Source organism: Thamnophis elegans, chromosome 14 (assembly GCF_009769535.1).
Source record: "Thamnophis elegans isolate rThaEle1 chromosome 14, rThaEle1.pri, whole genome shotgun sequence".
In the NCBI taxonomy this organism is placed as follows: domain Eukaryota; kingdom Metazoa; phylum Chordata; class Lepidosauria; order Squamata; family Colubridae; genus Thamnophis; species Thamnophis elegans.
Window position 1 is genome coordinate 3,939,489 of NC_045554.1, and position 27,886 is coordinate 3,967,374.

The window sequence follows — 27,886 nt, forward strand, 5'->3', positions numbered from 1 at the left end:
GGGATGATGTTCCAAAGGGAGGGAGCCACCATGGAGGAGGTCCTTCTTCTAGGTCCCATCAGATGTATCTCCTTAGGCAGGGCTCGGCAACCTTAAACACTCAAAAGAGCCACCTGGGCGCGTTACCCACAGAAAAAACACCGGGAGCCACAAAACCCCTTCCCATGCCTGACTATTTCCTGAGCAGCCACAGAACTAGCATGTGTAGTTGAATTACACGTTCTGTTTTCATCTGAAATTTTTCTTGGATTTATCCATGGTGTGGTCAAAAAGCTCAATAAATCGCATGCCAGAGGGGGGGGGGTCTCACATTGGCGGTTGTGACGCATATTTTGAGTGACAGGGAGCCTCAGCAGAGGGATGAAGGAGCCACATGCTCCTCCAGAGCCACGAGTTGCTGATCTCTGTCCTTAGGGGACGGGACCCACAACGTTCCTTGCCTCCCCGCTCTAGTGGGTCGGGTGGATGTGCCTGGCAAGCGCCAGTCCCATAGATAATAACCTTGGTCCCAATTTCCATGCTCCTCTCTAATCGGTGTTATGAATTTTACAAAAATTGCGGCTCAGTGTCATACGAGCAACTTTGATGCTTGGCGAGAGGACCATCTCTAGGTAGAGATGCTCAAAGCAAGGAGATAAACCATCTCTATGAGGGGGGTTGTGGCTTTTAATTCTGTGTTGTTTCTATGCTTCATTTGAGTGGGGGAAATTGCACTCAATGGAACCGAAAGTCTTTCGCATTAAAAATAGTAGGTACGAGCAAGCAGGCTCCACTATAAGTTAAGATCCAAAATCTGATAACCTCGGTGTCTTTTTTTTAACCACAATTACTTGAATAGAGCATGACTTCCTGATTGCGCCTAAGCCTGCACTTCTAAAGCATCGTAGCTAGATTCACACAGAAAGAAACCATTATTACACATTGTTTTAAACCTGCTGGCTTCATTTTTAAGCTTGGTATCTCAACATTTCTTTTACCAACCTCGTGTTAAGCAGTTCTACTCAAAACAATGTACCAAACTACAGTGGTTTTGTTTACAAATCACATTAAAGAGTGTTGTGGTTTTTGATTTAGCGTGTTATGCTTTCTTTCACAAACCATAGTTAGAATAACAAGAGTTGCAAGTGATCTTGGGGGTCTTCTAGTCCAACCCCCTGCTCAGGCAAGGAGACCCTACACCACTTTAGACAAATGGTTGTCCAATCTCATTTTAAAAACTTCCAGTGTTGGAGCATTCACAACTTCTGGAGGCAAGTTCTTCCACTGATTCATTGTTCTCACTGTCAGGAAATTTCTCCTAAGTTGCTTCTCTCCTTGATTAGTTTCCACCCGTTGCTTCTTGTCCTGCCCTCAGATGCCTTGGAGAATAGCTTCTAAGAGCCAAGGTGGCGCAGTGGTTAAATGCAGCACTGCAGGCTACTTCAGCTGACTGCAGTTCTGCAGTTCGGCTGTTCAAATCTCACCGGCTCAGGGTTGACTCAGCCTTCCATCCTTCCGAGGTGGGTGAAATGAGGACCCGGATTGTTGTTGGGGGCAATATGCTGACTCTGTAAACTGCTTAGAGAGGGCTGAAAGCCCTATGAAGCGGTATATAAGTCTAACTGCTATTGCTATTGCTATTGACTCCCTCTTCTTTGCGGCAACCCCTGAGATATTGGAACACTGCTATCATGTCACCCCTGGTCCTTCTTTCCATCACACTAGACAGAGAAGAGTTGGAAGGGACCTTGGAGATCTTCTAGTCCAACCCCCTGCTTAGGCAGGAAACCCTTCACCACTTCAGACAAATGGATATCCAACATCTTCTTAAAAACTTCCAGTGTTGGAGCATTCACAACTTCTGGAGGCAATTTGTTCCATTGATTAATATAATGATGATACTACTAATAATATAATGAATAATATAATCATAACACATATATGTGTTCATATTTCTTTTTGTTCGTTCTTTGCTTTTTTGTAAATGATGTGACCTGACAATACACTGTATTCACAATGTTTATGAATTTTAAAAAGACAAACATGGACCCATTTCCCAGACAGAAAGATACCCCCGAGGTGAAAGGTGGTTTCGGGGTTTGCAGCCTTCAAATCTCTTCCTCCCCTTTCACTGGTGGGGGGGGGGGGACTCCGGTGTCCTGTTTTCTATAAACAGCGAGCCAATGTAGCCAGGGGAGGGGGGGGAAGGCTCTCTCCATCGTTTTTTAAACGGAAATGTTTATTAAAGTTTGTCAAGCGTGGCAAAAGGAGAGAGCGGATGCCAAAAACAAAAAGCACTTTCGTTTAGGCATCAGCTGTGCAAATGAAAATTTTTCTCTTTTTCTTTTTTTCTGAAAAAAGATTGGAGGGGGGATTGTTAAGGGCTTTGTTAAGTGTGGATTCCACCACGGAGCACAGGCCTTTAAGCCTCCTCGCTCTCCGCCAATGGGGAGTGAGTGGGATAAGTGGAAATCCTGCAGGAATTCGGACAAAGGAATATTTTCCAGGTTTTAAGAAGCGACTGGACAATCCTTTAGTCTGAAATGGTATGGGGTTTCCTGCCTGAGCAGGGGGCTGAAGACCTCCAAGGTCCCTTCCGAGAAGAGATGGGTTCCTACCGATTCGCACCTATTCGGTAGAACCGCTTCGTCAAATCTACCGAACCGGTTAGAAGAGGTTCCACCAGTGGACCTGGAAAGCAGGCCACACCTACCGAAGAGGTTCCAAAAATTTTTGAAACCCACCACTGCTTCTGACTCTATTAAACTATTCTGTTTTTTCCCCCCTCTTTTGCATGGAACCAAATGCCTTCCAACTTTGGGATAGAATCAAGACCACGTGAAGTGTTAATGCCACTTTATAAGGCCTTGGCAAGGCCACACTTGGAATACAGCATCCACTTTTGGTCCCCATGATACAAAAAAATATGTTGAGACCATAGAAAGAGTGCAGAGAAGAGCAACGAAGATGATTAGGGGACTGGAGGCTAAAAGATATGAAGAACGGTTGCAGGAACTGGGTATATCTACTTTAATGAAAAGAAGGACCATGGGAGACATGATAACAGTCTTCCAATATCTCAGGGGCTGCCCCAAAGAAGAGGGAGTCAAGCTATTCTCCAAAGCACCTGAGGGCAGGACAAGAAGCAATGGGTGGAAACTAATCAAGGAGAGAAGCAACTTAGAACTGAGGAGGAATTTCCTGACAGTGAGAACAATTAATCAGAGGAAGAAGTTGCCTCCAGAAGTTATAAATGCTCCAACACTGGGAGTTTTAAGAAGATGTTAGATAACCATTTGTCTGAAGTGGTGTAGGGTTTCCTAACTAAGCAGGGGGTTGGACTAGAAGACCTCCAAGGTCCCTTCCAACTCTGTTATTCTATTCTATTCTATTCTATCCTCAGATACTGCGTAAGTGCTAGAAAGGATCATCGGTCGCTAGTTTCAGTGCCGCCGTAACTTTCAGCAGCCGCTAAGCAAATGTTGTAAATTGAGGATTACTGTGCAACTTGGATCTCCCTTCCACTGACTGGCACAGTTCATTTTGGTGTACAGGTAGTCCTTGATTTACGACAGTTGCTTACTTAGCGACTGCTCCAAAGCCACAACCTTTCCGCCCCCTTCATGTTGTCTCTTCTACTCCCGCAGGATTTAAAATAAAAATGTCTAATATTTTTGGACATAATGGCCTGCTTGGGTATATCAGCGCAAAAGAAGAAGAATTTCCCCGTGTCATTCTCTCCTCCAGTCTTCAGACGCTTTTCACTCTTCAGAGGAAGAAAATGCAACCGTGCCCCCCCCCCCCATTCCCATCCCAAGAACTCAGTTCATAAAGTATCTTAATGGCAAAATCTCCCGGGAAGAGTCATTGTGTTAGCATCTTTGCTGGATACACCAGGCTGGTTTAATTGTTATGTAAATTACACTCGCTACCCCATCAACTTTCTTCTTAATGGGCCATTTATCACTGCAAAGTTTTCTCCCAAGGAGCCAGCTGCTCTTCCTCAGAAGTCTCTCCCCCGCCCCCCCCCCCAAACAAAAATCACATTTAAAGACTATAGAGAGAAAGGGAGAGAGAGATTAGATATAGAGATGGATGGGTGAATGGATGGATTCTGTAGAGATAGATAGAGAGATAGATAGAAGAGAGAGGAAGAGAGAGGATTAGATACAGAGGATGGATGGGTGCGATAGATAGATAGATAGATAGATAGATAGATAGATAGATAGATAGATAGATAGATGATAGATAGATAGATAGATAGATAGATGATAGATAGATAGATAGATAGATAGATAGATAGATAGATAGATAGATAGATAGATAGATGATAGATAGATAGATGATAGATAGATAGATAGATAATAGACAGAAAGATAGAGAGGAAGAGAGAGGATTATATAGATGGAGAGATGGAAAGAGAGATAAAATAGAGAGGAAGAGAGAAGAGGGGATTCGATATAGATGTAGAGACAGGCAGGCAGTCAAACAGACAGATAGATAAGAGAGAGAGGAAGAGAGAGAGGATTAGATAGATAGATAGATAGATAGGATAAAGAAGAAGAGAGAGGATTATATAAATGCAGAGATGGAAAGAGATAAAATAGAGAGGAAGAGAAAAGAGAGGGTAAGATATAGATGTAGAGGCAGGCAGGCAGGCAGGCAGGCAGAGACAGATAAGATAGAGAGGAAGAGAGGATTAAATATATTATAGATAGATTAGATAGATAGATAGATAGATAGATAGATAGATAGATAGATAGATAGATAGATAGATAGAGATATAGGACGAGGTGGCGCAGTGGTTAAATGCAGCACTGCAGGCCACTTCAGCTGACTGTTATCTGCAGTTCAGCGGTTCTAATCTCACCGGCTCAAGGTTGACTCAGCCTTCCATCCTTCCGAGGTGGGTGAAATGAGGACCCAGACTGTGGGGGCGATATGCTGACTCTGTAAACCGCTTAGAGAGGGCTGAAAGCCCTATGAAGCGCTATATAAGTCTAACTGCTATTGATAGATAGATAGATAGATAGATAGATAGATAGATAGATAGATAGATAGATAGATAGATAGATAGATAGAGGGGGAGGGGGACAGAGAGTTACTCGGATGCAAATTACTGTTAGAAAAATCTCCCATTCACAAGCTCAGTCTGCTGGTCCAGGCCAAGTTGCCAGGGGGAATCCCGTAACTCCGGGACACTTCAAGTGTCATAAAGATGAGCCGGTTGCCAAGAATTTTGATCACTTGACCACGGGGATGTTGCATCGGTCATAAGTGGGGGGGGGGGAAACCCCGTTCCTAAGTCACTTTTCTCAGTGGCTCTCTAAGCTGATCAACATGACCCTGGCAACGGTCATAAATGCGATCCAGCGGCCAAGCGGTTGAGTTTTGATCACATGACCCCCGGGGGATGCTGTCGTAAGTGCGAAAAACCTTTTCACTTCCCCCCCCCCCCGGTGACGTTGAAACTTTGGTCACGAAGCGAAGTGTCGTAAGTCGGGGAGTACCTGCTAGCAAAGGGGGCTGAAATTGAGCTGGTGGATCCCATCCAGGCCATCTTGACTCCTGATTCATCCCTTTTCTCCTCTCTGTTTAACTCTGTTTATTATTAATCATTGTTCAAACAGCCGAGTTGAGATTTATTGACACAGGAAGGTTGAAAGGAGAGCACGGAAGGCAGCGGCCAAACTCGAAGCGCCGTTCCCTTCTCAGGCTTGCCAAGTAGCAGGTTCAGGAAGTCCTCGAGTTATGGCCACAAGGCAGCCCAACGTGTCCGTGGCTAAGCGAGGCAGTTGGCTAAGTGAGCTTTGTGAGCTTCGCCCCGTTTTACAACCTTCCTTGCGGCGGTTGCGAAGTGAATTGCTGCAGTCGTTAAATTAGCAACACGGTCGTTAAGTGAATCGGGCTTTCCCGTTGATTTTTTTTTGCTTGTCAGAAGGTTGCCAAAGGGGATCACGCAACCGCAGGACGCTTTGAACGTCATAAATATGAATCTGTTGCCAAGTTAAACACGGGGATGCGACAACGGTCGTTAAGTGTGAAAAAAGGTCATAAGTCATTTTCTTTCAGTGTCCTTGAGACTTTGAATGGTGAATGTTTGTAGGGTGAGGACTACCTGTATAGCCTTAGAAAAGTTTATAACGCTTCCTGAACTTGATGATTGGCTGGCCGACATTTCATTACCCAAGTAGGTTACTTCATCTGGGCAAGGTGAGTTAGAAAAAGCTGGAAAACTCTGTGTGGACACTATTAAAGGAGAAGGAAGGAAGGAAGGAAGGAAGGAAGGAAGGAAGGAAGGAAGGAAGGAAGGAAGGAAGGAAGGAAGGAAGGAGAAAATAAGTTGAGTGGATGGGAGGGAGAGAGGGAAGGAAGGAAGGAGAAAATAGGTTGAATGGATGGGAAGGAAGAAAGGAGAAAATAGGTTGAATGGATGGGAGGGAGGGAAAGAGGGAAGGAAGGAAGGAGAAAATAGGTTGAATGGATGGGAGGATGGGAAGGAAGAAAGGAGAAAATAGGTTGAATGGATGGGAGGGAGGGAAAGAGGGAAGGAAGGAAGGAGAAAATAGGTTGAATGGATGGGAGGGAGGGAAAGAGGGAAGGAAGGAAGGAGAAAATAGGTTGAATGGATGGGAGGATGGGAAGGAAGAAAGGAGAAAATAGGTTGAATGGATGGGAGGGAGGGAAAGAGGGAAGGAAGGAAGGAAGGAGAAAATAGGTTGAATGGATGGGAGGGAGGGAAAGAGGGAAGGAAGGAAGGAGAAAATAGGTTGAATGGATGGGAGGATGGAAAGGAAGAAAGGAGAAAATAGGTTGAATTGGATGGGAAGGGAGGGAAGGAAGGAAGGAGAAAATAGGTTGAATGGGTGGGAGGGAGGGAAAGAGGGAGGGAGGGAAGGAAGGAAGGAGAAAATAGGTTGAATGGATGGGAGGGAGGGAAAGAGGGAAGGAAGGAAGGAGAAAATAGGTTGAATTGGATGGGAAGGGAGGGAAGGAAGGAAGGAGAAAATAGGTTGAATGGATGGGAGGGAGGGAAAGAGGGAAGGAAGGAAGGAGAAAATAGGTTGAATGGATGGGAGGATGGGAAGGAAGGAAGAAGAAAATAGGTTGAATGGATGGGAGGATGGGAAGGAAGGAAGGAGAAAATAGGTTGAATGGATGGGAGGATGGGAAGGAAGGAAGGAGAAAATAGGTTGAATGGATGGGAGGATGGGAAGGAAGGAAGGAGAAAATAGGTTGAATGGATGGGAAGAAGGGAAGCAAGGAAGGAGAAAATAGGTTGAATGGATGGGAAGGAAGGAAGGAGAAAATAGGTTGAATGGATGGGAGGATGGGAAGGAGGGAAGGAGAAAATAGGTTGAATGGATGGGAAGAAGGGAAGCAAGGAAGAAAAAATAGGTTGAATGGATGGGAGGAAGAGAGGGAAGGAAGGAGAAAATAGGTTGAATGGGAGGGAGGGAGAAAGGAAGGAAGGAAGGAAGGAAGATTGAAAGATCCTTGGTGATCTCTGAGCTTCATGGTTTTCTTGCAGACGTTTCATTACTCAAACTAGGTAACACCATCAGTGCTAGTAAGGGGTAATGCTTGCTCTCGGTTTCTATTCTGAATGAAATGTGATGCAAGCTGTATTTTGAAACCAGACACAACCACACAACTGTTCCCTTTTGGTTTCCTTGAGTTGCCATTGAGGGAAAGGACACCCAGCTGCTGCCAAATCATAACAGAGGGACCTCTTTAAAAAGGCTGTGATGATCTTCATTGAATCATTCAGGTGGAATGCAAATATTCCCACCTTTAATGTCGTCGGATTGACATGTTCTTCGCTGTCGTTGGCTGCTGGGGAACCGTGACCGTTGAATAGGGGACAAATCTTCTCATCCCGGTCAGGAAGGTGGAGTTGAAGTGCACCATCCCTGTTTTCTCCCCCAGAAAAACCTTCTTTGAAATCTAGCAGGGAAGTTGTCCCATAACAGGACAATCTTCTCAACTGTACGAAGTTTGATGAAGAAGGTGGAGTTGAGGTGCACCATCCTCGTTTCTGCCCCCCAAAAAACCTTCTTCGAAATCTGGCATGGCGGTTGTCCCATAACAGGACAATCTTCTCCCTCTGGAACGACCTCCCCGTCAAGATTCAGACCCTCACCACCCTTCAGGCTTTTCGCAAAGCCGTCTAGACCTGGCTTGTTCCGGCAGGCCTGGGGCTGATGAGTTCCCAGCCCCACTCGAATTGTTGTGACTGTTGTGAGTTTTTAAATCTGTTCTTTGTAATTTGTTTCTCGTCTTGTTTGTTCTTGTATTGTTCCCTTCCCCTTGGTTTGTTAGCCGCCCTGAGTCCCACTGGGAATAGGGCGGCATACAAGTTTAATAAACCTAAACCGCATGAAGTTCGGTGAAGAAGGTGGAGTTCCCCCCCCCTCCCCCCAAAAATACCCTCTTTGAAATCTGGCTTGGAGATTTCGTTCTATAACAGGATGCTGTTGAGCAAATTTGGCAAAAGTTGCACCCCGAGGGCACAATCAGAGCTTAGCAAGCAGATATTCCTGAAGAGGCGTCAACGTTGTTTGATCTTGTAGTATGTTGCTGAGGATATCTCAGGAACCGGCCAGTCAACGGTTCGGCTGCGTGGTTCGTCGGATTTATTTTGGGTATCTGGGGGTGGAAACGGGTTTGTGCTGGTTATTCAAATCGATCTTGAGTGTCAATCCTTTGGGGGGATTTTGGTGTCGCCAGGAAAGTTCTGAAGAAGGTGTCTTTTTTCTCCCTCTTCCTATCCCTTTGTTTTATTGAGCGGGCATCAGAGGTGGGTTCCTACCAGTTCGCACCAGTTCGGTAGAACCGGTTCGTCAAATCTACCGAACCGGTTAGAAGAGGTTCCACCAGTGGACCCGGAAAGCAGGCCACACCTACAGAAGAGGTTCCAAAGGTTTTTTGAAACCCACCACTGACACACACACACACACACACACACACAGAGAGAGAGACTCACACAGAGAGAGAAAGAGAAAGAAAGGAAGAAAGAAATAAAGAAAAAAAGAAAGAAAAAGTGAGAGAGATGAAAGAAAAAAAGGAAAAAGGGATAGAGAGACAAAAGGAAGGAAAGAGAGAGAAAGAGAGAGAGAGAGAGAGAACACATGGCCTGCGAGCCACTCCCACCAGGTCACATGGCCTGCAAGCCACACCCACAGAGTAGGTTCGAAAAAATTTTGAAACCCACCACTGGCGGGCATTAATCGTGGCAAGTTTGTAGTGTGCAAGATACAAGGTCCCAAGGGAGGAGCATGGGAGATTGATCAAAAAGTCAATAAGTTGGGCAAGAAGAGATGATGGATAGATACAGAATACCTCTTAATATGGGGATTTGTCTTACTAAAGATTAGAAAACAGAGCTAGAGATTAGAAACTGGGGAAATGTTACGATGCATACTGTCACAAGGGGACATGGTGGCTTAGTGGCTAAGACGCTGAGCTTGTTGATCAGAAAGGTCGTCAGTTCAGCCGGTTCGAATCCCTAGCCTTGCGTAACTGAGTGAGCTCCCATTATTTGTCTCAAAGCACGGACCTTGTAATTTGTTTGAAAGCAGGTAAAAAATGCAAGTGGAAAAATAGGAACCACCTTCGGTGGGAAGGTAACAGCGTTCCGTGCGCCTTCGGCGTTGAGTCATGCCAGCCACATGACCATGGAGACGTCTTCGGACAGCGCTGGCTCTTCGGCTTTGAAACGGAGATGAACACCGCCCCCTAGAGTCGGGAACGACTAGCACATACGTGCGAGGGGAACCTTTACCTTTAGAAGTTGAAATACTACCACTACGTATGCTTAAAAAGTAAAGGGTAAAAGATGATGGGTAGATACAGAATACGACTTAATATGATACGGAATACGACTTAATATGGGAATTCTTTTTTTTTTTCCATCATGTGTAAATGTGTTTTTATTTTCCATTTTCATTTTCGTACAGTCACATACATACTGTGCATTACCGGGGCCATATAACATTAAACAATAAACACAGCCATTCCTCTTATCAGCAGTACCCCCAAAAAATAAAAACCCAATGTACCTCTTCGACCCTCCATACACCCTTTCTTTCGCCCCCCTCCAACTTTCCATCTTCCCTCCATCATTCCCCTCTACCCTACTTCCCCTCCCCCTCTACCACTCCTCCTTAATATGGGAATTCTTGTATTAGGGTTTAAAAAAAAAGAGGTAGAAATTAGAAATTAGGGAAATACTATCATGCACACAGCTACAAAATATAATATAACTACAATGTGTGTGTAAGTTTTAGAAGTTGAAAAATTGCTATCGTGTATAGCAATAGCAGTTAGACTTATATACCGCTTCATAGGGCTTTCAGCCCTCTCTAAGCGGTTTACAGAGTCAGCATATTGCCCCCCAACAACAATCCGGGTCCTCATTTTACCCACCTCGGAAGGATGGAAAGCTGAGTCAACCTTGAGCAGGTGAGATTTGAACAGCCGAACTGCAGAACTAGCAGTCAGCTGAAGTAGCCTGCAGTGCTGCATTTAACCACTGCGCCACCTCAGCTCCTTGTATACCTAAACAGTATTATTATTGTTGTTGTTATTAACATTCTGTATATAGTAACTTGATCTAGACAATGTTCTGTTCACGGGCAATATCCTGACTCTGTAAACCACTTAGAGAGGGCTGAAAGCCCTATGAAGCGGTATATAAGTCTAACTGCTATTGCTAACTGCTAAAATCATAGATTTTAAAAAAACCACACTATTTCCCCAGTGGGAACAGGCCTGCACAATCTTTACATTCCTTAAGTTGACAAACAGGTTACCCACGAGGAAAGCTGTTGGGAAACTCTCGACGGAATGCAGAAAAAACGTTATTTGAACTTTATCCTTGTCGTCCTCAATGTGTGACCACCATTGGTCACGCATTGAAATGCCGTGGTTAAACAGGAAGGTTCTTTTACGAATCGTTCACCATCACTGGTATATAGGGATTCCTGCTGGAGCAGGGGGTTGGACTAGAAGGCCTCCAAGGTCCCTTCCAACTCTCTTATTCCGTGGTTAACCTGCGAGACTCAGCCATCCAGAACCACGAATCGTAGCTTATCCGTCTCGGCTTCCTCTAAGAAGGGAGAAAGGAAGTAATATTTTGCAGCTGAAGTTGTAGGAAAAAAAACAAAAGGATGTGTTTTTCTCTCCCATTTTTTTTTTTTTTGGAAAGCACCATCTTTTTCATTTTCCTTTTTAAAACAACGTCTTGAATTTCTCCCCGCTGATTTTCACTTGGGGAGCAGCCTTGTTATGACTTGTTTGGTTAAACAATGGGGTGGAATTGGAACGGGTTGTCTGTGCAGGCTCTATTTCAGGAAAAAGGGGGGAGTTATTAAATATTTCTTTTTCCCAGAGTCCAAGGCTGCTAACAAAAAAAAAAAAAATTGGGGCGGTGGTGGGGTGGAAATGGGGCAGTGGAGGAATATATTTCCATAGCCAAATGTGAAACTGGCAGCTTTTCCCAACCTCGGTTTTGGCCTTTTAAAGCTTCTTTTTCCTCTACTTCACGATCGGAGAATACGGTGTGTAATCAAGTTACAGGTAGTCCTCGTCTTACGACGACAAGGGAGCCCAAAACCTCTGTCGCTAAGAGAGACAGGTGTGAAGTGAGTTTTGCCCCCTTTTACCGCCTTCCTTGGCACAGTTGTTGAGTGAATCAGTGCAGTTCCTAAGTTAGTCGCAGGGTTGTTGAGTGAATCCGACTTGGCTTGACTGATGATGTTACCTAGTTGGGTCATGAAACGTCTTCAAGGAAGCAACCAAGGATTCAACAGTCCTCGTCCTCCTCTTCCATCCCACGAGCCCCTTTCTCGTCTACCACTGATGTTGTTACCTAGTTGGGTCATGAAACATCTGCAAGGCTCTCAGGAGGGCTCTGCGTCGGAGGCAGAGAGGGGGCCAGAGCCGTATGCCAGCTATCAGCTGCCTTCGGAGTCAGACATTCAGTGAGGCAGAAGAACAGCTGGAGCCTGTTCCCAGTGTGCGCATGTGCAGAGCTGCCAGACGAAGGGAAGAGCTAAAGAACAGGGGTTGACTTGGGAGTAAGGCCACAGGTGGATGATGAAGGGCCCCACCCAGAGGAAATAAAAGAGGAGCAAAAGGGGAGTGGAGTTTGCAGGAGACCATTAGTTCACTTCATTGGTTCGTGACTCTCCGAGATTCCTTGCCAAGTTCTGCAGATATCGTCCTGGCAGCTCTCCAAGCCAGATGAGGTCTGTGACCGTAAATCCTCCCTCGAAAGACTTTGCTGGATGTGAATGAGCAGAATTCACAGCAAATTAATAAAAGAGTTTTTTTGTCGGGACCAGGAGTTTGCTTCAGGCTCTCGGGAAGCCTCGGTCAAAACACCAGGAAAGAGAGCGAAGCCACATCGTGCCTTAAGTTGTTTCAGTATTTCCCATCCTGGTTGGCACCAGACGGATCTTAAAACTGAGCACACTCACCAACCGGCTGTTTGCTAACATGATTGTCCAGCTACAAATTGCGGTTTTAAAAGCTGGAAGGGACTTCAGCATTTGGGATCATTTCTTCCAGCTCAAAAAGCTTTTAGCGTTTTTGTTTGAGGCCAGGAACAAATGTCTTTTTTCTTTCTCCCCAAATTGGCCAGAACGTTGCGACCCGGAATGCGAAAAATAAACAGCGATTGCGTTTCGTTTTGTTGTCGTTTCTCCCCCCCCCCCCCCTTCTTCCTGCGCTCGATGAGACGAATCTTCCTCGGAGCTATTAAATGTGTCCAGATGTCTTCTGCCATTATCAAGGCTGCAAATAGTTCTCATTTATTCTAAGGGAGGTACGATCAGATGCGATGATATTAATGCCTGGTCAGAAAGCTTCCTGCGGTTGTTTGCGGGGAAGGAAAATATCCTCCGTGTGTGATTCATTTTGGTTTTTTAAAAAATAAACTTTGGGGGGAAAATCTTTTTTTAAAACGGTTGAATCAGGCCAATAAGGAAGGAAGGAAGGAAGGAAGGAAGGAAGGAAGGAAGGAAGGAAGGAAGGAAGGAAGGATGGATTGAAGGAAGGAAGGAAGGATGGATGGATGGATGGATGGATGGATGGATGGATGGATGGATGGATTCAAGGATGGATGGATTGAAGGAAGAAAGGAAGGAAGGATGGATTGAAGGAAGAAAGGAAGGATGGGTGGATGGATGGAAGGAAGGAAGGATGAATGGATTGAAGGAAGGAAGGAAGGATGCATTGAAGGATGGATGGATGGAAGGAAGGAAGGATGGATTGAAGGAAGGAAGGAAGGATGGATTGAAGGAAGGAAGGAAGGATAGGATGGATGGGAAGGAAGGAAGGAAGGATTGAAGGAAGGAAACAAGGATGGATTGAAGGAAGGATGGATGGATGGATGGATGGAAGGAAGGAAGGAAGAAAGGAAGGATGCATTGAAGGAAGGAAGGATGGATGGATGGATGATGGATTGAAGGAAGGGAAGGAAGGATGGGAAGGAAGGATGGATTGAAGGAAGGAAGGAAGGATGGAAAGGAAGGAGGGAAGGATGGAAAGGAAGTTTATAGCTCAGGGTTGACAATAAGAGGTCCTTGGTGCTCTCTGAGCTTCATTGTTTTCTTAAAGACATTTCATGACCCAACTAAGTAACATCATCAGTGCACTGTTATCCACGTTATCTAATTTGGGTCATGAAACGCCTGCAAGAAAACAACCAAGAGAGCATCAAGGATCCCTCGGTTTGAATAGATGGACAAAAATGCAGGTGAGTATCTACCTACCTACCTGCCTTGAAGGGGAGGGGAACAAATACCATTTACATTCAATAATTGAACTGTAAAAACTGCCACAGTTTTATGATGGAAGGCCCAGAATCTTGGCCTGGAGGGGGGCGGTGTATACGCCCTTTTTCAAGCCCCCCCTCCCCCTCCTCCGGGCTTACTAACCAGGCTGATGGCTTATAGGAAGAGCGAACATTGCTTTAACTGCCACGGAAATCCCTACGTGTAAACAAAAGCTTGCAACGCACATATTTCCAGGCAACAGTCATGTTAAGATGTCGGGAGAATTTACAGTTTTTTGCAGTGATTTATGGAAGGCGTCCTCTTTACGGGGGCTTGCTTAGAGGCCCCCCCCGAAGCCCAGGGAGCTGTTTGAAAGCATAGCTGTAAAAACAGAAAAAAGGAAAAGAAATATAGAGATCCCATATTTTTTTTTCCCAGATTCCTTTCAGGTTTTATATATATATATATATTCCCTTAAGTAAAGAAAAACACTGCAGCTTTTTTATACTTCCTGCTCCTCGGGTGGTGACTTTTTTTTTTAATACTACTGTTTTTCTTTTGCTTCCTTGTTTGGGGTTTACATGCATTCTGGGAGCAATAAACCGAGTTTTTACTCAAGGGATTCCCGGAAAGAATTGCAGTACCGATAGTCCTTGATTTACAACGCTCTGTTTAGTGGCCATTCAAAGATAAGAACAACCCTGAAAAGAGTGACCCGTTTTTTTTCCAAACACTCACGACCGTGCCACGCGATCAACATTGGAAAGCGGAGTCGTATTTACGATGGTCCCGGGGGGGTGGGGGGTGTCGCGTGATTTCCCCTTTTGCAAACTTCTGACAAGCAAAGTTCAGCAGGGAAGGTGGATTCACTTAAAGACCGCCTGAGCGGCTTAACAACCGTAAGGATTCACTTAATCACTGTGGCGAGAAAGTAAAACGGGACTCATTTAAGAAACCGTATCGCTTAGCAATGGAAATTGGGGCCTCCGCCATAAAACGAGGACTGCCTATAATAGTGGCTAGTTAAAACTCCCATTGATGGATGTGTCAAGTTTCAGGTTGCGGTTTTGGGAGCCAGGAGGGCATCTAGACCTGCATTCTTTTAAAATCCGTGCCCGATGTTTAAACTCGGCTTTACATTTTCACACATTCAGTTGTGTCCGTTTTTCTTCCTTTCTCCCCCCCCCCCTCCCACACAGGTGTGTTATCCGGTTTCCCAGCACGGTCATCAAAATCCAATTTACGTCCCTCTACCATCGAGAGGAGGCAAGAGAGGACGCGGCATCTCCTCCGCTACGGCCTCTCTACCCACAGATCTCACCGCTTAAGATCCACATTCCGGAGCCGGATCTGCAGAACCTGGTCAGCCCCCTGCCTTCTCCCACTGGCACCATCAGGTAACCCATCATCCCCTGCCCGGCGAGATGTCAGTGAACACCACTTTTCCCCAAAATTCTCATTTCTGCCCTTTAGAATAGAATAGAATAGAATAGAATTCAGAAGAGAATAGAATAACAAAATGAATAGAAAAGAGTAGAGTAGGGTAGGGAATGAACAGAACAGAAGGGAAAATAGAGAATAGAAGGAATAGAATAGAATAGAATAGAATTCAGAAGAGGAGAGAATAACAAAATGAATAGAAAAGAATAAAATAGGATAGGGTAGGGAATGAACAGAACAGAAAGGAAAATAGAGAATAGAAGGAATAGAATAGAATAAAATAGAATTCAGAAGACAAGAGAATAACAAAATGAATAGAAAAGAGTAGAATAGGATAGGGTAGGGAATGAACAGAACAGAAAGGAAAATAGAGAATAGAATAGAATAGAATTCAGAAGAGAATAACAAAATGAATAGAAAAGAGTAGAATAGGATAGGGTAGGGAATGAACAGAACAGAAAGGAAAATAGAGAATAGAATAGAATAGAATTCAGAAGAGAATAACAAAATGAATAGAAAAGAGTAGAATAGGATAGGGTAGGGAATGAACAGAACAGAAAGGAAAATAGAGAATAGAATAGAATAGAATTCAGAAGAGAATAACAAAATGAATAGAAAAGAGTAGAATAGGATAGGGTAGGGAATGAACAGAACAGAAAGGAAAATAGAGAATAGAAGGAATAGAATAGAATAAAATAGAATTCAGAAGACAAGAGAATAACAAAATGAATAGAAAAGAGTAGAATAGGATAGGGTAGGGAATGAACAGAACAGAAAGGAAAATAGAGAATAGAAAGAATAGAATAGAATTCAGAAGAGAAGAGAATAACAAAATGAATAGAAAAGAGTAGAGTAGGGAATGAACAGAACAGAAAGGAAAATAGAGAATAGAATAGGAATGGAATGGAACAGAATAGAATAGAATTCTTTATTGGCCAAGTGTGATGGGACGCACAAGGAATTTGTCTTTCATGCTGTGAAAGGAAAATTCCAATAGGAAACAAAAGCAACAACACAAGCAAAACTTCTTCCTTTAAGATCAGAGGTTTTTTTGTTTTTTAATAATTTGGAACACTAGAAATGAATAGATATAATAGCAAAAATGCACTGCAATAACATATTAATGCAGAGGGACAATGACATATAGTAAGTCCTACAAGGGCTGCTATAAATCGAAAAGCTCCGAGCCGATCTTGAACTCTATCCTTTATCCTGCTCTACTAACCACATACGTGGTTCACAAGTTCACTGTCACTATCCGTGAACACCTGTGTAACATTACTTTCAATTCCTCAGTTTCATTCTTCTTGTTTTAAACTACTCCATACAAGTGCATATTTTAGAAACACGTATTTCACAGTTAGCAACGGTTCAACAGGTTTACAAATATTTCTGGTCAATTTTGAAATCATCTTAGCTGAAAACTTTGGTTCATATCTCTTTCTTCTGGGGCCTTCTATCATCCATATGATTTATTGAATCTAATAGATTGATAGGCTATATTTCTTGATTCTCACATGCATATGCTCTCAAGGATATACAGGTAGTCATACATTACATTACATTGATTGATTGATTAGCCTTTGATTAGCCATATCAAAGTGCGGAGTTTCAGAAACAAATTATTATTATTAACGTTTGATAAAAGCAATTTAACATGGGATTGGAATAAAATACCATTTAAAATGAAATTGGAGTAAAATACAGTTTAAAAGGAAATTGGAATAGCAATAGCACTTAAGACTTATATACCGCTTTCCAGCCCTCTCTAAGCGGTTTACAGAGTCAGCCTCTTGCCCCCCAACAATTTGGGTCGTCATTTTACCCACCTTGGAAGGATGGAAGGCTGAAACAACCTTGAGCCTGGTGAGACTCAAACTGCCAAACTGCAGTTAGCTGGCAGTCAGCAAAAGTAGCCTGCAGTACTGCACTCTGACCACTGCACCACCATGGCCCTTCCTTCCTTCCTTCCTTCCTTCCTTCCTTCCTTCCTTCCTTCCTTCCTTCCTTCCTTCCTTCCTTCCTTTCCTTCCCAATTAGCACTTAGACTTATATACCACTTCACAGTGTTTTACAGCCCTCTCTAAGCTGTTTACAGAGCCAGCCTCTTGCCCCCCCCAACAATCTGGGTCCTCATTTTACCCCCCTCGGAAGGACGGAAGGCTGAGTCAACCTTGAGCCTAGTGAGATTCGAACTGACAAACTGCAGGCAGCCGGCAGTCAGCAGAAGTAGCCTGCAGTACTGCACTCTGACCACCGCGCCACCAAGGCCCTTAAATAAAATACGATTTAAAAAGAAATCGGAATAAAATAAAAGAGCCCAAAATGAAATTGGAATGGAATACAATAATTTAAGATGTAGATAAAATATGATAAAAATTATATTCTGGTATCACCCCTGGAATCTACCCCAATCAGTCCCACCTACAATGATCTCAACTGAACCATTTTGTTTAAGGACTGTGCTGGGTTCAATGTTATTTTCCAGATTCTGGCCGCACATAAGGTAAGTTGTTTTGATATGGGGATCCCAATGCGTCCTTCGTTTGGAATGCAGACCTGTTTCTTACCTCCTTATACAGGAAACTTATCAAAATACACCTGTAGATTTACCGTGTTTTCCCGAAAATAATAAGACAGGGTCTTATTTCCTTTTGACCATCCCGAAATAAGGGCTTGACCTTATTTTCAGGCAGGTCTTATTATTTTTGAGGTGCAGGAGGTGGCGAGCGTCGTCACCTCATGGCGGCTGCTGTGTTGTGCATTGCTGGGTCTGGCGCTGTTTTTTGTGGCAGCCATTTGAGCGGTAGCTAGGATTGTGGGAGCGGCCATTAGGTAAGGTTGTGTGGGGTGAATGAGGTGTGTTCCCGCCTCCCTTTCCCCCCGTCCAGCCTCGCCTCCTCGCTTGGCGTTGTGTGCGCAGCAAGTAACCAGAGGAATGACGGGGACCGGCTGCGCATGGGTTTAAACCAGGGCTGTACAAAGTTGGGAACTTTTAAGACTTGTGGACTTCAACTCCCAGAATTCTGGGAGTTGAAGTCCACAAGTCTTAAAGTTCTCAACTTTCAGGGAGGGCTTATTTTCAGGGAGGGCTTATTGGGGGGAGGATTTGTTTTAGCGCATGCCCTCAAAAGCCCGATTGAGCTTATTATCCAGGGAGGTCTTGTTTTTTGGGAGGGGAAACAGGATATTGATTGATTATCCTTCGGCCCGTATCAAAGTGCAGAGTTCCAGAAACAAATTAGTACTAGTAGTTGTTGTGGTGGTGGGGAAATAGGAGGAGAAAGGAGTATCAAGTATGTTGCCGCCTTGAGTGATTTATAAAAATCATAAAAGGCATGCTGTAAAACAAGGACAATAATGATGGTGGACAACTTGGGTCAAAGCTCACGTGGAACAGAAATTATAAAGCCGTGAGTTCACCCGCTACCACGCTTTTGTTGGAAACCCTGGGTGGAACTACGGCGCTGAAGCTGGGAGAGGGGAGGCAACAAGTGCCTTTTTAATTTCTGCAGTGACTTCACTTTCTTCAGGAAGCCAAAATCACGTGCCCCAAACGGTGATGCCTTTTGCTCGGCACACCCTAGAGCCAGTGTTGACACAGGCAAGCTTCAGCTTGCTGGTCTTGATGGGAAACATGAGTCCTTTTCCCAAGCTGGTGGAGGGAAGGAGACCCGAGATCTCCACCGCAGAGACCCAAGGATCCAGGGAAGAATGAAGTCTCCTCTGAATTTGAGATGCTGGAGACCTGCTAGAGTGCAGGTCTCCAACGTTGGTGACTTGAAGCCTGGTGGACTTCAACTCCCAGCATTCCTCAGTCAGGGTCTCCAACGTTGGTGACTTGAAGCCTGGTGGACTTCAACTCCCAGAATTCCTCAGTCAGGGTCTCCAATGTTGGTGACTTGAAGCCTGGTGGACTTCAACTCCCAGAATTCCTCAGTCAGGGTCTCCAACGTTGGTGACTTGAAGCCTGGTGGACTTCAACTCCCAGAATTTCTCAGTCAGGGTCTCCAAACAATTTTAAGACTCCCAGAATTCCTCAGCTAGGGTCTCCAACCTAGGCTACTTTAAAACTTGTGGACTTCAACTCCCAGAATCCCTCAGCCAGGAATTCTGGGAGTCCACCAGTCTTAAAGTTGCCAAGGATGAAGACCCCTGCTCTAGAGGCTGAGAGGGGACCACATCTGACTGCATTGGCTGTGTTCCACTTGGTGCTCTGTTAGATGGGCTGGAGTTAACGGTTTTGAGACTTTTCTTACCTGGGTCACCCAAGCAGGTGAATTGATAGCATCCATCCATCCTTTTTGGTCCAGGTGGGACACAGTAAGGAGGAAGAGGGGTGGGCAAAATAGGTCACTGCTAACCCTCTATCATTGCTGCTGTTTTGAGTAGCGATGAAAAGGAGGGGAGGGGTCTTTTGATGGTTGCCTTGAGTTGGTCTCTGAGCATCCTTTTGAACAATAGCAATAGCAATAGCAGTTAGACATATACCGCTTCATAGGGCTTTCAGCCTTCTCTAAGCGGTTTACAGAGTCAGCATATTGCCCCCAACAACAATCCGGGTCCTCATTTTACCCACCTCGGAAGGTTGGAAGGCTGAGTCAACCCTGAGCTGGTGAGATTTGAACAGCCGAACTGCAAAACTGCAGACAGCTGAAGTAGCCTGCAGTGCTGCATTTAACCACTGCGCCACCTTGGCGCACAAAAGAGGGTTTAGGTGGAGGTGGGTCAGAGCAGCCCCCAATTCTCTTATGGTCTCATACTGAGTCTTAATACAAGATTTCCCCTTCCTTCCTTCCTTCCTTCCTTCCTTCCTTCCTTCCTTCCTTCCTTCCTTCCTTCCTTCTTGGCTGCCTGCCCTTCCCTGCCTTTCCCCTCTTTTTTCCTTTTCTCCCTCTCCTCCCTCCCTCCCTTCCTCCCTTCCTTTCTCCTCTTTTTTCCTTCCTTCTTTCTCTCTCTCCTCCCTCCCTTCCTCCCTCTCTACCCCTCTGTCTCCTTCCCTTCCTTCCTCCATTCCTTTCCCCTCTTCTTCCTTCTTTCCTTCTCTTTCCTCCCTCCCTTCCTCCCTCTCTATCCCTCCATCTCTTTCCCTTCCTTCCTCCATTCTCTTCCCCTCTTTTTCCCTTCCTTCCTTCTCTCTCTCCTTCCTCCCTCTCTACCCCTCCGTCTCCTTCCCTTCCTTCCTCCTCCTTTCCCTTCCCCTCTTTTTTCCTTCCTTCCTTCTCTCTCTCCTCCCTCCCTTCCTCTCTACCCCTCCGTCTCCTTCCTTCCTGCATTCCATTCCTCTCTTTTTTCCTTCCTTCCTTCCCTCTCTCCTCCCTCTCTACCCCTCTGCCTCCTTCCCTTCATTCCTTCCCCTCCACTTCCTTCCCTCTTAACCCTTACTTCCTTCTTCTCTACCCCTTCACTTCTTTCCTTCTTAATCCTTCCTCTCATTTTTCTTTTTCTTTCCTCTCCCCCTCCCCCCCGTTCTGCCCTTCCTCACAAAGAAGGAGGAGTTCAAGTTTGAACATTGCCCTCGTTCTATAAGTCACTCAACATTTTTCCACTTCCGCTGAGCTGGTAACAAAACTGCAATCTTTCTAAACAAGGCTGCACAAGAGTCCCTCTGTTTTTTTCTCCTTCCCTGATTCCTTTGTTCCTCCTCCTCCTCCTCCTCCTCTTCTTCTTCTTCTTCTTCTTCTTCTTCTTCTTCTGAGTCCTTCATGATTGGGCGGCCTATAAATAAAATTAAACTTACAAACTAAATTAAACTAAAACTTACTCCTCCTTCCTCCTCCTCCTCCTCCTCCTCCTCCTCCTCCTCCTCCTCCTCCTCTTCTTCTTCTTCTTCTTCTTCTTCTTCTTCTTCTTCTTCTTCTTTCCTTTCCCTTTTAGTTCCTTGGCTGCACTGAGTTGGGATTTAGCGCTGATGCTAAGGAGTTAGACATTCTACTCCCCCTCCCCAGCTGAAAAAAAAGCTCTGATGCTAAGGAGTTAGACATTCTACTCCCCCTCCCCACCTGAAAAGAACTCTGTTCCAACTGCCACTTGAGCATGAGCATGGCCATGGCCAGCATGTGACTCATCCGGCCTGCGGGCTGGGAGTTTAGACATTCTACTCCCCCTCCTCAGCTGAAAAAACGCTCTGATGCTAAGGAGTTAGACATTCTACTTCCCCTCCCCAGCTGAAAAAACGCTCTGATGCTAAGGAGTTAGACATTCTACTTCCCCTCCCCAGCTGAAAAAAATGCTCTGATGCTAAGGAGTTAGACATTCTACTCCCCCTCCCCACCTGAAAAGAACTCTGTTCCAACTGCCACTTGAACATGAGCATGGCCATGGCCATGGCCAGCATGTGACTCATCTGGCCTGCGGGCTGGGAGTTCAGACATTCTACTCCCTCCTGGAGAAGGGCGGCATACAAATAAACCAAATACAAATACAATACTCCCCCTCCCCAGCTGAAAAACCGCTTTGATGCTAAGGAGTTAGACATTCTACTTCCCCTCCCCACTTGAAAGGACGAGAAGTGGGGGGAATGAGGCAAGCCTGAGGGGAGAGAAGGGTGAGAGGAGAGGCTTCTGTGAGTTTAAATGGACTCCAGAGGATGGTCGAGGACAGGAAGGCCTGGAGGGACGTTGTCCATGGGGCCGCGATGTGGGTCGATACGACTTTGTGACTAACAACAACAAAACGGGGGGTGGGTGGGAGACACCCACACACACCCTTGATCCAAGAGGCTTGTTTCCCCGAGCTTGCCACGATCCCAGGCCCATCTCTTTTTGCAAAGGCTTGTCTTGAGGAATGCCAAACCATCCTGGCCAGAAGGCGGAAAAAAAACGAAAAGAAATAAAAGTGAAGTTTTCTCTCCGGATTCCTCCCCCTCCTGGTGGTGCTGGGAAGCCGTTCTCATGAGATCAGCTTCTCCTCTCCTTCCCTGCCTTCCACCCCCCCTCCCCTCCCCATCCCATCCCACCCCTTTTGGCACCCGTTGCTTACCTAATTTGGTGTGCCCTCTCCCCGCGTCTTCCTGATTGGTCCGGGGAAAGTTTTCCAGCAAAGATCCTTTCCTTTTTGGAAACCAGAGACTGCGCCACCCTCTTTTTCCCTCCCCGTTGGCACACGCTTCCCAACTGTTATCATTACGATTATTATTATTATTATTACTCCCCGTTTGTTTGGCTTAAGCTAAGCGTCCGCATTAACCAAAATACGATAGGAATATGGTCAAAATAAACCTAGTTAGCTCATCCCTGCTCTGCTTCTCTGTGTTTCCTCCTTGTTGGGTTAACTTTCTTTTTGAAAATGGCTGGGAACTTTTTCCTTCTCTTTCTCTTCGTTTTCCCAAAGATTTTCCTCCCTATCCTGGTTTCCAAGGAAACACAGTTTAAATTAAGTTCCCTTCGATAAAGCCAAATCTGCACCACGACGTAAAAGTTTTGCAATTCTCTTTTTTGAGGGTTTTTTTTTTGTTCTAGGGAAATTTTTAAGCCAAATTGGGGTCTGAAGAACATCAATTTTATCTAATGGAGATGAGTGATGGATACATATTTTTTTTAAAAAAATATGAGAATTATAAAGGGTTAGAAACAAGAGGTAGAAAGTAGAAATCGGGACAATATTACTGTGTAAACTGCTGCAAAATATAATACATTTACCTGACTAGGTGGCTCTGTGGCTAAGACACTGAGCTTGTCGATCAGAAAGGTCGGCAGTTCGGTGGTTCAAAACCCTAGTACAGGTCTGCGTGAGCAGGGGGTTGGACCTCCAAAGTCTGTTTTAATAACTACAATATATCTGTAAATCTATACGGGATGAGATGGCTCAGTGGCTAAGATGCTGAACTTGTCGACCAGAAAGGTCGGCAGTTCGGAGGTTCGAATCCCTAGAGCCGCATAACGGAGTGAGCTCCTGTTCCTTGTCCCAGCTTCTGCTAATCTAGCAGTTCGAAAGCACGTAAAAAATGCAAGTAGAAAAATAGGAACCACCTTTGGTGGGAAGGGAACAGTATTCCTTGCGCCTTCGGCGTTTAGTCCTGCCGGGCACATGACCACGGAGACGTTTTCGGACAGCGCTGGCTCTTGGGCTTTGAAACGGAGATGAGCACTGCCCCCTAGAGTCGGGAACGAGTAGCACATATGTGCGAGGGGAACCTTTTACCTTACCTATACTCTAAATTTAGAAATAAATCTTAAGTACTTAAGTCTGACATTCTACTCTTTTAAAATCGAAAGTATGGTGGTGGTGAAGGTTTTTTTTTAGTTAGAATTATGCCCTGTTTAAAATAAACCTGCCAACTCCAGCAGTTTCAGCTCTCCCGATGCAAAAAAAGAGGCTGTTGCTTTTAAAAGGGTGTTTTGCCCTCCCCCTTTCTTCCATTTTCTTCCTCTTCTCCCTCCCACCCCTCTGGGGTTCCCCCCCCCCTTTAAACCCTTTGCTTAAATCTTAAATTGCTGTTTCTCTACGTTAAAGTCTAGGCGATAATAATTAGATTTTCCTCCAGTCCTTCAGCAAGTTAGCTTTGTTTTGAATTTGGATTTGTCAAACAACAGGAACACACACACACACACACATATATATATATATATATATATATATATATATATATATATATATATATATATATATATATATATATATATATATATATAAAAAGAAAGCAAAGTTTATGTGCGGGTATTTTGTGTTGTGTTTACTTCTTAGCAGAAGAGAGAGGGAAGGGAAGCAGCTCTTGGCTGGGTGTAAAATGCCAGGAGAAACATCCTGCAGTGAGATCATGCTTTGTCTGCAAACTGCCAAAATATTTTTTAAAAAAGGTTAATGAGCCAAGATTTTACAGAAAATATAAAGCAGGAAAGTTGGGGTGTACGGCTTCAGAGGCAGGGTGTTAATAAAGCCTTCGAGGTTTTTTTAAAAAAAAAAACTTGAAATGCAAGTTGGTGGATTTTTTTTTCCTGTTTTGTCCGGAAGCTACTTTTACCTTTGTGAGCAAACACGAAAGGGAAGGATAGGTTTCAGACCATTTAAAGCTGCAGGTTTTAAATGTTTGGTGTTTTTTAACCACGGTCTTGTTTTTAAAAAATAATAATAACAACAACAATAATAGAAGAAAAACAGTTCAGTTAGAAACAGATTGAAATAAAAGTAACTTTCAAAAAAAGGGTGACAGTTGCATGCTGAAAGGAAAGCTGAACAAGTTAGAAATGATAGATAGATAGATAGATAGATAGATAGATAGATAGATAGATAGATAGATAGATAGATATGATATGATATGATATGATAGATAGATAGATTGATAGATATGATAGATAGATAGATAGATAGATAGATAGATAGATAGATAGATAGATAGATAGATAGATAGATAGATAGATAGATAGATAGATAAGATATTATAAATAGAGGGGGAAGGTAAGATGGATGGATGGATGGATGGATGGATGGATGGATGGATGAAGATTAGATATTATAGACAGATAAAGAGAGGTAAAGTAGATTAGATAGATGGATGGATGGATAGATAGATAGATAGATAGATAGATAGATAGAGATTAGATATGATACATGATAGATAGATAGATAGATGATAGATAGATAGATAGATAGATAGATAGATAGATAGATAGATAGATAGATAGATAGATAAGATAAGATTTTATAAATAGAGAGGAGGGGAGGTAAGTTAGATGAGATAGATGGGTGGATGGATGGATGGATGGATGGATGGATGGATGGATGAAGATTAGATATTATAGACAGATAAAGAGAGGGGGAGGTAAAGTAGATTAGATAGATGGATAGATAGATAGATAGATAGATGTAGATTAGATATGATAAGATAAGATAAGATAAGATTTTATAAATAGAGAGGAGGGGAGGTAAGTTAGATGAGATAGATGGGTGGGTGGGTGGGTGGGTGGATGGATGGATGGATGGATGGAGATTAGATATTATAGACAGAAAGAGAGGGGTGAGGTAAAGTAGATTAGATAGATGGATAAATAGATAGATCGATGTAGATTAGATATTATAGTTAGATAAAGAGAGGGGGGAGGTAGATGATAGATAGATAGATAGATAGATAGATAGATAGATAGATAGATAGATAGATAGATAGATAGATAGATAAGATATTATAAATAGAGGGGGAAGGTAAGATGGATGGATGGATGGATGGATGGATGGATGGATGAAGATTAGATATTATAGACAGATAAAGAGAGGTAAAGTAGATTAGATAGATGGATGGATGGATGGATAGATAGATAGATAGATAGATAGATAGATAGAGATTAGATATGATACATGATAGATAGATAGATGATAGATAGATAGATAGATAGATAGATAGATAGATAGATAGATAGATAAGATAAGATTTTATAAATAGAGAGGAGGGGAGGTAAGTTAGATGAGATAGATGGGTGGATGGATGGATGGATGGATGGATGGATGGATGAAGATTAGATATTATAGACAGATAAAGAGAGGGGGAGGTAAAGTAGATTAGATAGATGGATAGATAGATAGATAGATAGATGTAGATTAGATATGATAAGATAAGATAAGATTTTATAAATAGAGAGGAGGGGAGGTAAGTTAGATGAGATAGATGGGTGGGTGGGTGGGTGGATGGATGGATGGATGGATGGATGGAGATTAGATATTATAGACAGAAAGAGAGGGGTGAGGTAAAGTAGATTAGATAGATGGATAAATAGATAGATCGATGTAGATTAGATGTAGATTAGATATTATAGTTAGATAAAGAGAGGGGGGAGGTAGATGATAGATAGATAGATAGATAGATGATAGATAGATAGATAGATAGATAGATAGATAGATAGATGTAGATTAGATGTAGATTAGATATAGTTAGATAAAGAGAGGGGGTAGATAGATAGATGATAGATAGATAGATAGATAGATAGATAGATAGATAGATAGATAGATAGATAGATAGATAGATAGATAGATATGGATGGAAGGATGGATGGATGGATAGATGATAGAGATGTAGATTAGATGTAGATTAGATATTATAGTTAGATAAAGAGAGGGGGCAGATAGGAGAGAGAGAGATACACATATATACACATACACAGACACACAGTATATGTTGTCCTTGTAATGAACTTTTGTTTGTAAGTGAAAATGTCCCAAAAATGATGTTCCCGCTGTAGAGTTAAGTTCAGTTTGGATTGTAAGGCATCGAAGGACTTGTCTTTTCGACCTAAACATGACTGTTTTTAAAGAGATTCTTTCATGCTTCATCTTTGTGCTCTCACAATCTGATTTTCAACAGCTTAGCAACTCAGTAAGAGATTTCTTAGTGGTAGTTCCCCCACACACACAAAAAATCAATAATTTATTCTCTCTTTCAACTCCTAATTAGACTGCTGGAGTGCACAATTTTCAGTTTTGTAACCCCCCCCCCCCCAAGTTCTGATTCTTACGTAACTGTATCAATATCAAAAATATGGGAGTTTTCTCACGGGAGGGGGAAAATTCCCGTAAAAAATGGGAATCAGTAATAATCATGATATATATTTTTTGCAGATGATCTGTGTCGATTTTGCTGTTTGTAAAACATAAAACGCTTTATGTAAACTCCTTAGCATGCTCGTAAAATTACCCCATTTGGTATATTTATTAAATGTAAACATGTAGTTTAACCAGACAGAAAAAGCCAGCCATCCTTACGATCATAAAATAGAGTTATATCATCTGGCCTTCAGCTGTTCATATTTTTAGAGAGGGGAAAACAAAAACCTGGAATAGTCAGGAGGAAAAAAAATAAGATTAATGATATGAAAGTTTGACTATTGGGCGTAATACGCTCCATCCTAATTCCTGCTTCTGAGATTTAATTCTTAGGTTTCTGAATCTGAAAAAGTTTGCTTGGACAGATGGAAATTACTCGTTCGGATGTTCCTCTCCTTGCTAGAAAAACTCTGATCTTTCTGTTGCTGAAACTAAAGAAAACACTTTCTGAAGCATGCCTTACAAGTCCTTTTATGTGGCATGTGTCTCTAAATAGCTGAGAAGCCACAGACAGCAAGTACAAAGCCATGCCATTATTTTTTTTCAAATAAACAGAAAAGATCAATCTCTCAACGCGATCTACCAATTTGTCGATGCAATCGACACTCATAAATAGAACAAATTATAAAAATAAAAACATGGTAGCTCAGTGGACAAGACGCTGGGCTTGTCGATCAGAAAGGTCGTCGGTTTGGCGGTTTGAATCCCTAGCACCACATAATGGAGTGAGCTCCCATGACTAGTCCCAGCTTCTGCCAACCTAGCAGTTCGAAAGCATGTAAGAATGCAAATAGAAAAATAGGAACCACCTTTGGTGGGAAGGGAACAGCGTTCCATGCATCTTCGGTGTTGATTCATGCTGGCTACCTGACCCCGGAAACATCTTCAGACAGCGCTGGCCCTTCGGCTTTGAAACGGAGATGAACACCGCCCCCTAGAGTCAGGAACGACTAGCGAATATGTGCAAGGGGAACCTTTACCTATAAAAACATAACCCCGTTTCTCACCACACAAATATCCATCGTGAATGTGGATATCTTATCACCCCTGATGGCTTGCAGAGGTGTGGACTTCAACTCCCAGAATTCCCCAGCCAGCAGGTTGCTGAGGAATTCTGGGAGTTGAAGTCCAAACATGCTGACTGGGGAACTCTGGAG

General features: G+C 43.6%; 1 protein-coding gene across 2 annotated transcripts in view; it reads left to right on the forward strand.

The window, feature by feature from the left end:
• FOXK1 (forkhead box K1) overlaps positions 1–27,886 on the forward strand; it is a 58,027-nt gene that overhangs the window by 13,343 nt on the left and 16,798 nt on the right. For both annotated transcript variants that reach the window (XM_032231423.1, XM_032231424.1), the window contains exon 2: positions 14,960–15,157. In XM_032231423.1, the coding sequence (XP_032087314.1) occupies positions 14,960–15,157 (198 nt within the window). The remainder of the gene's footprint in view (positions 1–14,959; positions 15,158–27,886) is intronic.